We start from the raw sequence: 16,422 nt of genomic DNA on the forward strand, positions 1-16,422 counted from the left end.
GTTAATTGCCAAGTTTTCACTAAATTCTTTTCAGGGACAGGGGTTTACGTAGATGGCCTTCAAACATACAGGAGAAACAAGGAGCAAATTAAGCATGCATCATCCAAGTTAGTTTGTACCAGGATTATCTCATATTATTTTAAATCAATCCTATGCTCACAGTGGAAGTAATTTTTTTTTTAAAGTAATTTCGTAACTGTGCAACATCCAGCCTTCTCTGCTAAAGCAACACATAGTAAGTGCAGAAAAAGCAAAAGGGTTTTACAGAACATATAGATATAACCACAGCCTAAAATCTTTAGCACTGAAAATACCTGACTTCAGATGGCCTTTGCATTACTTATTGCAGTATCACTGAGAGACAGCTATAAAATGCCAGTTTATAAGATAAGAGAAACAGGGCTTTACAAAATATCTGCAAGAAATGGCATTCGCCTGCATCTTGCTAACCATATGGCATTTAATCAGCGATAGCCTTTCAAACTTGTTTTACGATAGGGTGAAAATATTCCTTGAAAGACCTGGCTCCAGAGGGAGTTTTTAAAAAGGGTAGCATTTACCTTGCCTGCAAGTTAGCAGCAAGTCTGTACTGAAAATTGAAAAATTTGAAGGTGGAATTAAAAGCTGATGTTTTATCTATAAAGTTTATGTTGGCACACTAAACCATACTGTAGAGCGTTTATGACATTCTCTCCCATCTTTCAGGCATTTTCTCAGTGTGCAAGAAAATATATGCACCAAAACGGAAAAAAGACATGAGCAAAGAATACCTATCCTCCCCATTGAGCAACACCGAAAAAACAACCAAAGCACATTACAGCTCACAATACATGTTTATTATTAGACATGTTTACAGAAAAGTCTGTGAATTACTGCTAGCCTAAGACTGACAATGGGGGGGCGGTTTATGGTTTATGGCTTTATTTTTTGAATCATTTAAAAAGTCGCAAAACTGATTAAGTTTGGGGCTATTTCAGTCTTATTAAAAAAAGTTCAATTCACAGATAAAGGAGAAGGTGCTTTCACTAGTAATTTAGTAACTACGACCAAATAGGGTGTAAAACTTGGCAGGGTTTTTGCCGCAGACACATCTTGCCCCACACTGTAGTTCACAGAGAGGCTGAAAAGGTATGCAGAGGCTTTTTGCTCCCATGGAGGGGGCACCAGGCTCAAGATCTTGATCCCTGAAATAAAAGCATATCCATAAATAAATACATGATTTAAAAATAAAGGTGCAATTAAGTGTATTGCACATAAAATCTCAAAAGCACACAAATTAGTCTAAAAGTTTCAGAAGTAAGGGAGTAAACATATTGAATTATGCAGGACAGCAAGAGTCAAGGGTAAGGATTGTACATCAGTGTTATACCTGGAGGCATCTTACATTCCTGTTCTATATTCAAAACATTTTGATTTTGATCTTGGTAGATACCCTCCAGTTTTGTTATATTTTACCTGGCAGTGGTCTTCTTGATCCAATCCTCGCATTCAATTTCCCCACAAAAAGGGATTTGTACAATCTGAAGGGGGAAGGTTGGGATGGGGAGGAAGAAAAAAAATAAAATCGGTTATATATCTAAAAAAAATAATAACAATAATAAAAAAAAAATCATCCTTGTCTCTGGAAGATTCCTAAACCTTACGATCTTAAGTGAGTGTTGGACGTTGAAGACCAGGCAAGCTACCCTCTCCATAGGCAGAGGGTACCATTTGGAACCTCTGCAGTAGGAGAAGGAAGGGGGTTCTATAGTATTTCATCAAAATCAAAGGATAATAACGTATGTGCATGTACAAATACAGAATTAGCTTCACATTCCATTCCTGCTCTTGGAATGAGCTTGACTCTCCATTTCAGTTCATTTTTACATACAAATTTACTGTATCTTTTAAGAGCTTATGTCTTCCTCAACTGTTCCTTTGTCTTGAAGACAGTCAACCATAGTTTCAGAGAGCTTGTTGAATCCAGAAATGAAAGATGCATGATGGCACATCTTGAAATCACAATACAAGAGAGCAGTAGTACTAGTTGAATATCTATACAAAGCACAATTATTTGTTAAGCAAAGACTGAAGTTTTTTGTGTGTTTTTAAATCTACCACCAGATTCCTCAGATGCTTTAAGAGACACTTGCACCAACAAAGTGATACTTTGCAGTCAGTAGAAGAGCCCAAAGCTGTTTGGAAACAGAATCTTTCACATCTGTATTTAGTTTTGTCAAGGAAAGTAAGTCAGTACTACTATTCTAGCACCTATGCACAGAACATCTAAGAACTCTGGATCTTCAGCTTCCTAAGCATGCTAAATCAGTCCCTCCTCTGAAGTTCATAATTACTCCTTTAAATCTTGTTATAAATTGAATTTAAGTGCAATAGAAGTGCAAGCAAAGAGTGTGATGGAAGGTCAAGCCTAACTTAAAACTAACTCTGAAGTTAACAAAAGTGCTATGAATGCTTCGCACTTGTGCATTTTCCATCAGAAATTTTGAAATTTTCAGAGTAGATCTCCTCCCCCCACCAACTTCTCTTTACAAAATACGGAGCCTTAACAATTGATCCTGGGGATCCTACTACTTGAACACATTCATCTAAATATATGAACAATTTCACAAGCTGATGTTTGTGACAGAATTTCAGCATTAAGAACTTCTGTCAGTGGATCTCTGAAAAAGTAGCAGTATCTCAATTGTCTGCTGAAGACTTAATCTCTCATCTAAAGTTCAAATACTTGCCAGAACTTTTTCACAGATCTCTAGATCAGTAGAGCTCAATCATCCACATTATGGGTTATTCTTACTATCAACCCAAGGAGGTTTCTGACTTGCAGTAATTCTCAATGAACCCAATGGCTTCTACTCAGGTCATAAAGGCAAAACTTCTTTGACGTAAACAGCATGTACTTTAAACTCTTGCTTGGACCCTATTATGAGATTTGACAAGTGTTTTTCACTGTTTGCATTAGAATAATGACAGTAAGTTTATCTTAATCTGAATGAAATATTTACATTAAATCTCTTTGAAAAGCACTTTCTGATAAAAATGTAACACTTTAAATGCAAATTACCGAACTGCAGCATTGTTAAGTTGCTTCGAGACACCCTGTCACCTCTGGCACAGGACTACATTTTGAATGGTGGTGGCCTGAAACACTGTATTTAGTAAATACGGCATTTTAGCAAAAGAAGAAAGCAATGTGTATCACAAATTTTGGGAAAGCTAATTTATTTTTGTGCAGCTCTACAGGAGAGGCTTCATCTGCTTGTAAGGGGAGAGTTCCATAAAAACCACAACAGTATTCATATACAAACTTTGGAATTTCTAGCCCCTACTTATCTGTAAGGGACAGAAAGCGTGCGAAGGCACTTACCAGGATAGAACAAAGTAAATTCTTTACCTTTCCTGAATCAAGCTCTTTTTGAAAGTCCTCCATAGTATTGGCGACCACCATATGACTTTTTAGGTCCTCAGAAGCTCTAAGAAAAAGAAAAAAAAAAAAAATCAGTCAGGGCAGATCTATGCACATAACCTCACTGGCCAAATGGACTAAGTTTTCAGATTCAGTCAAAACAAAAAGTTACAAGAAGAGAAGCTACATACTCATTCAAATCTTCCTAATCAGGTTATGTCCTTCTACCACTTCGTCCCTCAAAGAGATAAAATTTTGATTAATTGCTGATGGGGTGCTCTTCAGGTGGCTGCACATTTCACCGTGTTAATTCATACTGTTGTGTATGTCAGTTCAACACTGACAGATAAGTACTATAGATGCAGATTTTTCTAATTATGTTCCTAAATCTAAATAGCAAAATGGTTTTTAACTAGGTAAAAATATTCTGCTTGTAAGCAACTTTGGTCAGAAAAAGCAGAAAAACTCATCTGCCATGGTGCTGGATCAGCACCATGTTCTTTCTCGGTGTCCTTACAAACAACAATTTGCAATGACAGACGTGCAAGGGATTTGGCGTATGCAGTAATTGCAAATAACAGTTACAAAAGCTTTTGAATGCTTATAAGAAAACAATGCTATGAAAGTCAATAGGACACAGGGTCTTAAAACACACTTCTGAACACAGAACTTCAACTGATGGAGTTTCTTGGACAACTTTGTATCTTTCAAAATTCCCTACCAAGAGCATCTTTCAGGAATGAATCCTGTGTATTATTATCCCATGAACTATTTATGGTGTCTTTGTTTATCAATACTTTACATGAATTCACACAACTATTTTTTAAAATAAGTTCATAACCTTTAACATTCTGTTTTATGAGCACAATAGGAAACTTCTGTCACTGTATGTGAATAAGTTTCAGAGGCAGAAAAATGAAGTGTCACAAACAGATAGATGGGCCTAACCTGTCTTTCTGCACAGATGAACCAATAATGTGAGAAATTCCTCTGATGGGTAAAGTGCATCTGTGATTAGCACAGCTATTTACTGTACCTCTCAGTTTACCTGTTGTAAAGGTTAGCATGGATCTCCTCCAAAATCTGCTTCAGTCTATCTTCTGCTTCGTGTTCAGAAAAGGTCTGCTTCTGTCCTGTGTCTCTTCTAACAGCTACAAACTGTTGGCTCTTCATGTCTCGTGGTCCCACTTCAACCCTGACTGGAACACCCTTCATTAAAAAAAGTTAAAAGTTCTAATGAGTAAGTCATTCTCAGAATTCTGAGTTCATTTTCTCTCTTTTTTTTTTTTTTTGTTTTTGCTAGCTTGGTGACTAGATCTGTCCCAACACACAAGTAATATTAAGACAGTTAAAGCACAATTGTACCTACATTAAGACAGGTATCCCAGAGAGTGCAAATCAGATTTTTAAAGTCTGAATGATTAAGACTTCTATAGTTGTTTTAATGTTCTAGTTCATCCAATAATACCTTTTAAATTTATTTTCACAGAACACTTTCAACTGTATGAACAGCAAATAGCAAAAGTTCTGTTAAATATAGCCCTAATATCAACATTAATTGCAGAGAATATTTGAATACAGAGTTGCTTTATTTATGTAAAGCTTTTTTCTGCTTAATAAACTTTGGTGATAAGAACCATGTAATTTCTCATCTCCAATATACCATCAGACAAAAAGAGTTTCCATTTTACTAGTCAAGTAAGAGTCTACCGAGTCTTATTTTCTCTATATCCCACTAATATGTGTCCCAAGCTGCACATATTCTTTTACAGGGAATGAAGAGAGTAAGTATGAATACATTTTGTTGGTTTATGGCATACAAAAAAGCAATCTCCATAATTAAAACTCAGCGGGAAGTATATAGTATTTCTAATTGTAATATTATTTTCCAGTGAAAGAAGGATGCCTAATAGTCACGTTGGAAGACTTCCTAAGAAAGCAATGGAACTAATACCAGACATTATAAAACAAGTACCAATGACTTGGCTCTTTTCAGAGGTAACATCAGAAATCTGCTACGCTGAAAAGTCCATAAGGCAAAATACTTTCCACTTCATTCTTGTACTTCTTATGTTGGTACCCTTGTATTTTTTACCCTATGAAATTCCTTATCAGTACTCAATAAAATGAGTGCAGTTTGCCTGCAATTAGCCTGAAGATGCAGTTTATATATTGTGCTGGACACATTAGTAGGTTTTACAGAAGACATTAAGTTTGCCCCATGCTGTGCCTCCTTGATAAACCTAATTTTATGTAAAAGGTCTCCCAACATGGATTCATGGTATTAGAGCTCCATTTAAAAAAAAAAAACAAACCCAAAACATAAGGTTACACAAAGGCAAGAGAACTTGGACACAATGGGAACTTTCAACAACTCAGGGAGCTTCTATCATACTGAAGATTAAAATATTGAAACTAATTTCAAATTCAGAACAAAAATATGATCTCATAACATCACTCAGTACATTATTCAATTTCTAATTACCATTGTTTCATCTGTTCATTATTTTTGTTTTACAAAAACCTCTTATATTTGATGAAGCAGAACTGTTCCTCTCAACTACTTAATGAGGGAAACATAGTAATTTTGAAACAAACAAAAATTGCTCCTTTCTTCATTGACGCTGTGCAGACTTATATTCTCTGTTCCACTGTGTACAAAGAAGGGACTGTTGTGAGCCTGAAGACACTAAAGTATTAGTACAAATTTTTAAGCATGCAAGTAATTTGTACTATTAATTTAATTTTCTAGCTAATTAGAGACTTGGAAGTTCAAAAATCACTAATGACACACAAATCCTAGCAAATAGAGCAAGTCTCAGAAAACATCTTTTCTTCATTTGTAAATGAAAGTGATCACATTATCAGGCAGCAATTCTTCATTTAGAGAAAATGTTTGCCTTCAGAATACAAGGCACACATAAGATGCCTCACACATATCCTACATCAAAGCTTCAAAACACCTTCTGGAAAGAAACGTACCTTAAGTTCCCAGTGGTTGAACTTCCAACCAGGTGAATAGTTGTCTCTTAAATCAGCCCGTACACGGATATTAACACTAAGCAGCCTATTACGATATTCATTACATTTCTTCAATAAAGCCTCTTTGTCCTCTTCAGAAAGAGAATTTGTGATACCACAGGGAATAATTACAACCTGCAATATAACATAACATGTACTTTACATTATAAGAAGATTAGCTCCTAGTTATTAAAAAAGCTTAAAACAATATTGTGGCCCTATATCCCAGTAATTTCTTTCAAATTCTCCAAGTAAAGGGTACCTTTCCCTTTTCATCCAAATTATACAGACAAAATTATTTTAAACAGATGGATTATTAAAAGGAGCTTGTCCACCACAAGTACTCTAATGATGTGTATTAACTGTATACAGCATGCTCTGTAATCAGACAGCTTCTATCCTATGAGAAGTCTTCCAGGTGCCCAATATGAAATGCTCATGAATTCCAAGACAGGAAAGGAAACAAAATGGTAATTTAAGCCATTTTTACTCACCTGAACACAGGCTACTCGAGGTGGGAGCACCAATCCCATGTTATCTCCATGAATCATTGTCATTACACCAATAGTTCGAGTTGTAAGGCCCCAGGAATTCTGATAAGCAAACTGTTTTTCTCCTGGTTTCTTGGGATCTTCAAACACAATTTCAAACATCTTTGAGAAATTCTGCCCTAGATGATGTGATGTTGCTCCCTGAAAAAGTTGCACACAGAAAATTCTACTCAGTGGAAAGTTAAGTCTATCAAGCATCAGTATAAGGGTTTCATCTTACTGTATTTACTGAAAAAAATATTCTTCTAATAGATAAATACCTGGATAGCTCTTCCACTGGCAGATATAAATGCCTCTACAGTGGTTGTATAATCACCCCCAGCAAATTTCTCCTTCTCTGTCTTCCGTCCTTTCACAACAGGTATTGCTAGGAGATCTTCATACACTTGAGCATACAGATCAAGTATCTGCATCACCTACAATGAACATACTGTTACTCAGTAATTGCTAAATCATGAAATATTTTTATATGCCAGAGTCTGAAATCTTAAAAATTTAACACTTTCTCGAGATTGTGATTAAAAAATAAGATTTCTTCAATTGCTTTAAACCTGGCTGTTTTTTTCTATGAATCAAATAGCAACAACTGCAAACCATGACAGAAAACACGAGTCATCACTGCAGAAATGCCAGTCCAGTGGTTATATTGACTACTAGTTTCCACCTAAAAATCTGGACATCTGATAAGTAAATAAAGATGCTCAATGAAACATGTGTCTTTCGGGGCAGAGGAAGCATTAGCATTTCTAGCAGTTAACATGTGAACACATTGTTTCGATTTTTAAGGAAAATAATTTTTAAGAAAAGCATTCTTTATATATCACACTCTTCAAGCTCCTCATATTGTCTGAAGCAACAAAAGCCTCAGACATGGGTTACATCTGAGAAAAAAATGGGTTCTAGTACGCTTGGCATTTTTCATGAGGGCTACCAAAGAAAAGGAGATAGATTTCTACCAGGTCCTAGTAAAATGATTTATCTGTGTTGCTATGGAATAAGATAACTTTCTGAAAGCAAAAGCACCAGTGCATTTGCTTTTTACCTCCTCTGCTGCTTCTTCATATGTTGCAAATGCTGTGTGACCCTCTTGCCAAAGGAACTCACGAGTGCGAAGGAAAGGCTGGGGATGTTTGAACTCCCAACGCTGGAGGGGGGGAAATAAAAAAATTGAGTATCATGATTAACACTAAAGTGTCAAATTATTGTTAAAAATTATGATTATATTAGAAAATTCTGAATAAAAAGTCAGCTATTCACAGATTTCTACTTAAACAATATAATCAACAATATACATTGATAAAGTCTGTTTTCCTAAAAACAGCGAGCAAAACAAATCACATAAACCGCATTCATACTTTTGCCACAAAATATGTGCTGTGATCAGTTTCATCAGGCCATGTCCACGTAGAATAATTGTCCCGCACTGCACTTATGATACAACAGTTACTCGGAAATCGTGTACACACATACCACAACATTGCACCACTGATTGAGCTTGATAGGAAGATCCCTGTGTGACTGCACCCACTTTGCATAGGCAGGATACATGACTGTAAAGAGAAAGCAGCTTTGGGTCTCTGCACAAAACAGCCAGTTTATGCCAAACCTTTCTTTTTGCTACATATGAGCTTAACATTCTCTGCTGTGAGAACTAGCTTTTACGTTTAATTCTCTTTAAACCACATTTTTTTGTCTTAATTATTTTCACTAAAAGGAGTACTTTCACTTTGTCCTGTGTCTCTGCAAAATAGCTTGCTCACTGCTGGTCAAAGTACAATCCAAAGCTTAGTATCTAGTGACACTATGTCTGAGTCACTGGCTTAGAGTATGTAAATACATCTAGGTTCACAAATAAAAACTCACTGACCTAGAGATTTCAGGATGCTCTACCACACTTGATTGAGTTAAAAACTCATCCAGCCTTAAGCGTTAAAATGTTTGTTTAAATTACTCAGAGGAAATTTTAGTAAAAGCTAGTTTCACAGCTATAGTCTAAGTATATGCAAAACTGAAGCAAATTATGAGATGAAAAAATTTTCTCATAAACAATATAAAACAAACAACCAAATGTGTTTTTCAGTCAAAACAAGTCACCCTTCAGGATACTAATGGAAAAATTCCTAGAGCGTACATTTCCTAGTAAAGTCCATTTAAGGGAACATATAATGTTGTGACATTTGCTATAAGCAGCAGCAAATTTAGGAAATTTTGATAAGGAGTTATAGAAAACATTCTAAAAAATGAATTTCCACTTTTCAAAAAGGATGTTTGTCTATCAGCTAAACTATACCTGTAACTGTTCTCTTTACAACCAAACTGCATGAAAAGAGGTCTACCTGTTTCACTTGTGGGACGTACAGCAATCGGTTCAGCCAGATCTGTTTTCCCGGATCTTGTGACCCAAGCAACCTAAAGGAAGGAAAAAAACCAAAAGGGTGTGTGTGGGGATTCAAAAAAAAAAAAAACCCAAACAAAACAAGTTTGGAAAAAAACCCTCCTTTCATAGTCAGCTGCAGATTAAGTGGTTGGGTTTTCTTGTACTCAGATTAAAATAATGTTTTGAAGTGTACCTCAGGAGCAAAGTCAGCAATATGAGTCTTCTCTTTCTCTAGGGCAGCCTGGGACACAAACATCGGGAAGTAACAGTTTTCCACTCCAAGTTTCTTGATCTCTGCATCGAAGAAGGTCTTGATAGCTTCCCAAATAGCATAAGCCCAAGGACGAAGAACATAACAGCCACTCACATCATAGTATTCAATCATCTCGGATTTTGTGATCACCTTTCAAAAGATTATTTAGATACTGAAGTTTCAACTTCATACATACAGAACATTCAGTAATTCAAGCATGTGGCATGCAATTCAAGAAAAGTCTCCTATTTAAAAATCTTTGGGCTCAAAAAGTTAGCAAAGATATGCTTTGAGATCACTTTTATTATCTATAGTTAGAGAAAGTTAAGCAGGAACATTAAGTTTAATAATAGACCTCAATAATGTAAACACTTAACTAAAACTGAATTTCATGAATCCAAGTAACAGACAGTAGCTAATTTCCAGGAACCAAAAAATTGCACTTTCGTAAGAAATATCTCTAGCTCATGTCAGAAAATATTTTTATTCCTTAGGTTATATGCAAAAATTATACTAGCGAGAGGCAATGTACACCACTGATACCTCTTCACAGTCTTTCATAAGTAGGCTAACCTAAACTAATCATCTCTACTCTGGTTGTTTTGAACCTCAGGAGCCAGCAACCTCATTCCCTATCAACAGATGCTAACTTTCCTTATACATCATCTTGAGGTGAAATAAAACTCCCAAGTCTGTGAAATTCCTATCACTTCACTGAAGTTCTGCACTCTTAATGAAAGGGGATTTCATACATGAATTAAGAAAATCCTATATATACATATGTATATGGATAGATGCAGGGGGAGGGTGAAATGGTTGATGCTCATCCTTCTTACAGCTTCCTAAATTTATTCAGCTCTTCAATCCAGATACTTCTATTAAAGACCATGATAGCAATGTAAGAAATAGAAAGAGCAAGTTCTTTGTCTTAAAAAAAAAACCCACCCAAAAAAACCCCAACTCAGAATACAAGTTAAGATATAAAACCAAAACAGATTTTGATTTATATGAGAACTAAATAATTATTTAATTCAAACTCATGTGCACTTACCTGAGAGAACCAATCCGCAAGATTTTCTTCTTTTTTAGCTTCTAGACCCAGCCTATGGTATTAAAAAAGAACCAGATTTGTGCTGTACAACATTTAGCAGTGACATTTACCCTAACCTTTTTTATTTCTTTTTTCTTGAGAGAGAATGGCAGAAAAAGAGAGGCATAGAACAGAGTATTTTAAACTTCATAAAGCCAACTTTTCCCAATTTTTTTTTCTAACAGTTCAGTATACATTGGCTAGTAGGAATTGCTAGCATTTCCTTCCATTGGCTAACACAAGAGTATTTCATAAAGCCAGCTCCGTTTCTTTTCTACTGTTTGAACCCTTCTAATTCTCACCATGGTTGCATCAAAGAACCTCATAATGATGCATTTAAAAGCCTTAAGCACCTCCAATAAGAACCTAAGACTAACCAGACCTGTGTGTAAGCTGTCCTACTCTTCATTCTAAAAATTTCTTACCTAGCCAGTGGCTACAATTCCAGGAAACACATGCAACTTGAATGCACCATTCACGTGAATGTCAGTCACACTGTTCAAGACAGAAAACTGACCCTACCACCAAAATAAAGATAAATAGTAAAATTACAAGATTCTAAAGAAGGCCAAACTCACCAGACTCAAATGACAGCAGACGAAAGTAAAGTTTTTATATCTCTACAAACAGAGAAGTTCTAACGGTGAAAAACGCGTTTTTCTGGTATAATTTCTATACAAAATAACCACATCTCTGTTTCTAACATAAGATTTATGTATCTGAAACAGGAGATAAATAGTGCTGCATAATACATGCTGTAGCAAAAAAACTAAACTTTCAGGGTGGGAGCAGAAGAGGGGATGCACAGCAATCATCACTGGAAAGTTCCACCATCAACAATAACAGTGTCTTGCTCTGGGTAGGGCTACATCTCATGGCACTCCCAGTAAATATTTTGGAAACCCTGGTACAATGAAATAAGCGTAAGGTTTCTTCCTCCAGGGTTTATAGTGAGCAAGATATAGCAGCACATTTGCAGAAGCAAATAACGAAGCATAGCAAGGTCTCAATGACAGTAACAGTGCACACTGCTTTATGCTTTCCACAGGCTAGGTAGAACTTTCCTCAGCAGGATGCTGAGGTACAACTGACACTAAATAAACTTTGGTAACTTGCTTTTGGCTTGATCCTAAAAATGAACACAGTTATTTTGCAAATGTCCATGCTTTCAAGTGAAATGAGAAACCTGTAAAACTCTAAATATGAATAGAGGTAAACAGTTGAGGTTTCTAGCAGATGGATTAAAGATTGCACCTTTACCTGGTTTGTTTCTTAGGGCCTTGACCCTCTCCTGATCCGTTTGAGGAGAGTTCATTACCACTCTGTCCTTGCAAAGGTTCTTTTTTGGGGCCATCATTTTGCCTCTGTTGCTTACTCTGCTTTTCAGACTTGTTCTCTTTCTCTTTCTTCTTCTTGTCCTTGTCATCAGTGCCACCAGCAGAACCTGGTTTATAGTCAACTCCTGCAACAGACTTATACTGGGCTTTCAATTGAAGAAGTTCCTTAACAGCTGCATCTATCTTTTCCTTAAAGAACAAAAACACCAACCAAACAAAAAAAGATAAATTCATACAGATATCACAGGAATAAAATGGCTTTATCAAAAAAATAAAATGGATCTCTGTATGGCATTGTGGATATCTGTACAGTGTTGGGGGAAAAACTTACAAGAGCCAATACTTAACTTAAACATGTTAAGATTTTAAGGACTGTGTCTGACAGGAATAATCTTAATAGTACATTTCAGATCTCAGAATTCAAATGCTGCCTATTCTAAATGTACATTTCTAATTCCCCTAATCACACTCAATTTAAAACAGATTTTAAAATTTAAATACATACATTACATTTTTATGTTACAGTATATTTTTACCTTTTCTGCTTTTTCTGCTTTCAATTTCCTAACTTCATCTCCTTGCAGAGCTACTTTGCTAAACAGGGCTTTAGCTTCAGGTGTGTCTGGACCACTGGGTGCTGTGTTTGATGCTTGAGGCAAAGCACCTTGAGCCACTGGTGGTTGTCCTGGCTTGTAGTCTTGCCCAGTCTTTTCCTTGTAGTCAGCTTTTAGAGAAAGGAGGAGTTTTACTGCTTCATCTATTTCATCCTATATGGAGGACAAATAGCAAGATGTACTGATGAGAATTAAAGAGAGAACAGACAAGCATTGATTTTCAGGCTAAGAAAATAAAATTTCCATCTAGCAATAAACAGTGCTTCATGATTAGAGGCGGACTCAAGTAATAGCTCCCCCAGGCAACAGGAGTATGTTTGAGAGCTGTCACATTGCACCAGAATGTTGCCCTAGCTACAACCTGTTAATAGCAGAATTTACACTGAAAAATACAAACTGTTTTAGAAAAGGGATTTTTAAAACAAACAAACACCAGTCCCACAACCCAACACCAAAACCAATTCTGCAAGGTAGAAATATAAGCAGGAAAAACCAGCAGTTCCTGAAAACATACAGGTTTGTCTCATGTTCTTTTCCACAACGATCACTGAATTTGTCAAGTTTTGAAAAGTCTTGCTATTGTTGCAGCACACTAGATACTTTTATCTTCACTTGTCCCAACTACAGCACGAAAAAGCAAAATAAAAACTTCTGCAGGGTTGACACCTGCCATGCTTGTGCCTATTTATCTAGATGTGAGAGATTAAGTTTGACTTTCTACACCAGTTGAATTTACAATATCTCAGTCAAGAAAGTATCCAGCATCAGAGTAGCCTTGTGTGGCATTATCAGACCATGCAAGTTTGATGGCTAAGCTATGACTAATACACAAGAGAGTTTAGTACACTGTTTGATCATTATTTGGTGAAAGATTTCCCCCCAGTGGCAAAATGTGGTATGAATTGCACTTGCTTATTCTCTGTTTACTATTATACCTTGGAAGCTTTCTCTGCTTTGAGTCTGCGTACCACTTCCCCTTGTTCAGCTACATTATCATAAAGTGCTTTGCCATCCACTAAGCTACAGGGTGCCAAGTTACTGCAGCATACAGAAGATGGAAGTGTAGTAGAAGGTATACAAGGAGGAGCTGAAGGTGGATTTCCAGGCTTGTACTCTTGACCTGTCTTTTGTTTATATTCTGCTTTTAGATTTAAAAGAATTTTCACAGCCTCATCTACTTGTTCCTGAAGCAAGAAAGGAAAAAAGCAGTTGCAGATAAAGACAGAAACAACAGAGATGCAACACAATAGCTGAGGTAACATAACCTTTACTAGAATGGCACTAACATAGCTGTTGTAATAAAACTTCTAGAGATAACTTGTTAGTATAAGTTATTATATTGAGCCCTGTGGTTAAACTTTTTAGTTAGAATACCTATGAGTTGCACATCAAAGAAGCTATTCAGGCAGTATATGTAAGGGCTGATTGCTGTGCCATGAAAGCTTCCCACTTAGGTGCCTTAGTTCCCACCAGTTATACGACTTTGTACACTGGAGAATGGCAGCAAGTACTCAGAGTCTGAATAAAGAATGATTCCCTGGCCACTATCAAACTACTACCAAATTTATTATTGCTATTCCAGCTTTGAAGTTACAACCCTTATTTCAAGTTACTGCCTGTATTCTGCTTCACTTATCTTGTACCACTAAAAAAAAAAAAAAAAAGCCACCCCACCACGTTATTTATTTCCCAGGTTCTCCATGCACTATCACACAACTTATGAGGTCAGTCATATCAGCTTAAGAGAATTTGGGAAAGCACTTCATGGAATTTTAAAGTACTTCATGAATTTTGAAAGAAAGTACTTGCTTATATTTTGTTCCTCAAGTTTCACAAAACTTCTAATTAGGTTTTAGTCTAAACTGAAAATATTATTCCACTCAGAAGTATTCACTGCTATTACACCTTTGAAGCTTTCTCCGATTTAAGTTTGCGGACCGCTTCGCCTTGTTCAGCTACTTTGTTGTATAGAGATTTGCTGTCTACTGGACATGGGGATGGAAGAGTAGAAACAAGAGAAGACTGAGGCGGGACAAAAACCACCGGTGGGCTTCCAGGTTTGTACTCCTGGCCTGTCTGTTGTTTATATTCTGCCTTTAGGGATAAAAGGACTTCCACAGCAGCACTTATCTCATCCTGAAAGAGAGAGGAAGGAGCAGAAAGAGAGAAGAACAAAGACAGACAGACATAAGACTCTGAAGTGCACCTTATATACTTTTATGAAAAGACTTGAGTTTAGGCACACCTATTCCATTTTCTTAACTATTTAGTAGAGTTGTTCAGAGAAGTTTTCTCTACTACTTTCCTGCTTTAGCAAAGTAACTCTTGTTAAGGGATATACAACCCTAATAGCCATACGTAAAATCGTAACAATAAATTAGTTTAGATCTTCCCATTTATTTAGATTTTATGGTGCCACCAAGACACTATTATGAACAGTATTTAACCACAAAGCAAAGTGTGTTATTTCCCATCTTTTCTTGCTCTGCATTTGAAAGAAGGGAAAGAACACTGCTACTAGTAGCTACATTTTCTATGCTCAGTTCCAGACAGGAAGATGTCTCAGAAATATCTGTAGTATTTGCATCTTTATTTTCTTCTTTCCCTTCTGGTTTTGGGGTTTTGTTTTGCTTTTAAGGTCTAAATAACATCAAGTCAATCCTATGAAGTCACATAATTTGACCATATTTAGTTAAATAAATACATAAATAAACACTGTAGGACATTTTAACCCCAAGGACCAGATTTGGATACTTATCAACTGTAATCAGCATGCTGTGGGATGAATTCTATCCACATTTCAGAACAGCAGTCTAAGAAATATAGGAATTTATCTGCATCTTTACAAATATTAACATGGACTTTGTCATACATATCTAGCTAAAAGATAGAAAAAGCAGAAAACACAAGTCTTGACAGAACAGAGCCCAGTCCAAATGATGATCACTATGAAGACATGGAACCATAAGCACCCATTCACCTCCACAGACAGAGGACAATGGGCTATGCAACCCCAAACAAAAAAATACTAATCAACCACCTTAGGTGCTTTCTCAGCTTTCAGTTTTCGGACCGCTTCTCCTTGCTCTGCTACTTTATCATACAGAGCTTTACTGTCCAGGGTACCAGAGGTCTCAAGCTTTGAAGACTGTTCAGTTACAGATACTGGAGGATTTCCAGGCTTATACTCCTGGCCTGTCTTCTCTTTGTATTCTGCTTTCAAGGCGAGCAACTGTTTCACAGCTTTATCAATATCTTCTTTTGCTGCCTTCTTAGCTTTCAAGTCACGAACTATATCACCCTGTGCAGACACCCTGTTGTAAATGACCAGGTGCCCTTCAGATACAGTACAGGTTGGAGTAGAGGTATCACCAACAAGTGAAGCAGGTTTTCCTTTTACAGTTGAACTTGCCTTAAAAAAAAAAAAGCAGCATGAAGTATTTAGCATGACAACCTTGTACAGCAAAAGATGTACAGTAACACATTTTATAGCACTTTTCTAAAACACAAGTTTACCTCTTTCTTTGCAGTTTCAGCTTTGGTCTTCTCTTTTGACCCAGATGTTGGCATTTCCTTAGTGTGTCCATCAGGGATGTAAATCAAAATGCACGGAGCATCTTTACAGCTGTAAGGACTATAAAAAGAATTATAGAAAACACAACAATAAAGGAAACACAAGATACATATGAAACGTTTCTTGAAACAAGTGTTCTACTCCTTCTAAAAGATGCTCTCACACAACTACAAGTTTATCTTTGTACACAACTAGTTACCCA

The 16,422-nt window shown here is 36.4% G+C and overlaps 1 protein-coding gene across 6 annotated transcripts in view; it reads right to left on the reverse strand.

Moving 5' to 3' along the window:
- Window positions 1–817: 817 nt before the first annotated feature.
- Window positions 818–16,422, reverse strand: part of EPRS1 (glutamyl-prolyl-tRNA synthetase 1) — a 38,717-nt gene continuing 23,112 nt past the window's right edge. For 2 of the 6 annotated variants that reach the window (XM_054818897.1, XM_054818896.1), the window contains 18 exons: window positions 16,163–16,280; window positions 15,687–16,058; window positions 14,552–14,782; window positions 13,582–13,830; window positions 12,569–12,799; window positions 11,956–12,221; window positions 10,657–10,708; window positions 9,546–9,755; window positions 9,312–9,384; window positions 8,446–8,525; window positions 8,018–8,119; window positions 7,236–7,391; window positions 6,919–7,116; window positions 6,386–6,559; window positions 4,452–4,612; window positions 3,392–3,470; window positions 1,456–1,520; window positions 818–1,184 (listed from right to left, as the gene is read on the reverse strand). In XM_054818897.1, coding sequence (XP_054674872.1) covers window positions 1,034–1,184; window positions 1,456–1,520; window positions 3,392–3,470; window positions 4,452–4,612; window positions 6,386–6,559; window positions 6,919–7,116; window positions 7,236–7,391; window positions 8,018–8,119; window positions 8,446–8,525; window positions 9,312–9,384; window positions 9,546–9,755; window positions 10,657–10,708; window positions 11,956–12,221; window positions 12,569–12,799; window positions 13,582–13,830; window positions 14,552–14,782; window positions 15,687–16,058; window positions 16,163–16,280 — 2,968 coding nt within the window. In that variant the 3' untranslated portion in view covers window positions 818–1,033. The remainder of the gene's footprint in view (window positions 1,185–1,455; window positions 1,521–3,391; window positions 3,471–4,451; window positions 4,613–6,385; window positions 6,560–6,918; window positions 7,117–7,235; window positions 7,392–8,017; window positions 8,120–8,445; window positions 8,526–9,311; window positions 9,385–9,545; window positions 9,756–10,656; window positions 10,709–11,955; window positions 12,222–12,568; window positions 12,800–13,581; window positions 13,831–14,551; window positions 14,783–15,686; window positions 16,059–16,162; window positions 16,281–16,422) is intronic. The other 4 variants (XM_054818899.1, XM_054818898.1, XM_054818901.1 and 1 more) reach the window with 2 other exon arrangements.

Source organism: Grus americana, chromosome 3, assembly GCF_028858705.1.
Source record: "Grus americana isolate bGruAme1 chromosome 3, bGruAme1.mat, whole genome shotgun sequence".
NCBI classification, from domain to species: domain Eukaryota; kingdom Metazoa; phylum Chordata; class Aves; order Gruiformes; family Gruidae; genus Grus; species Grus americana.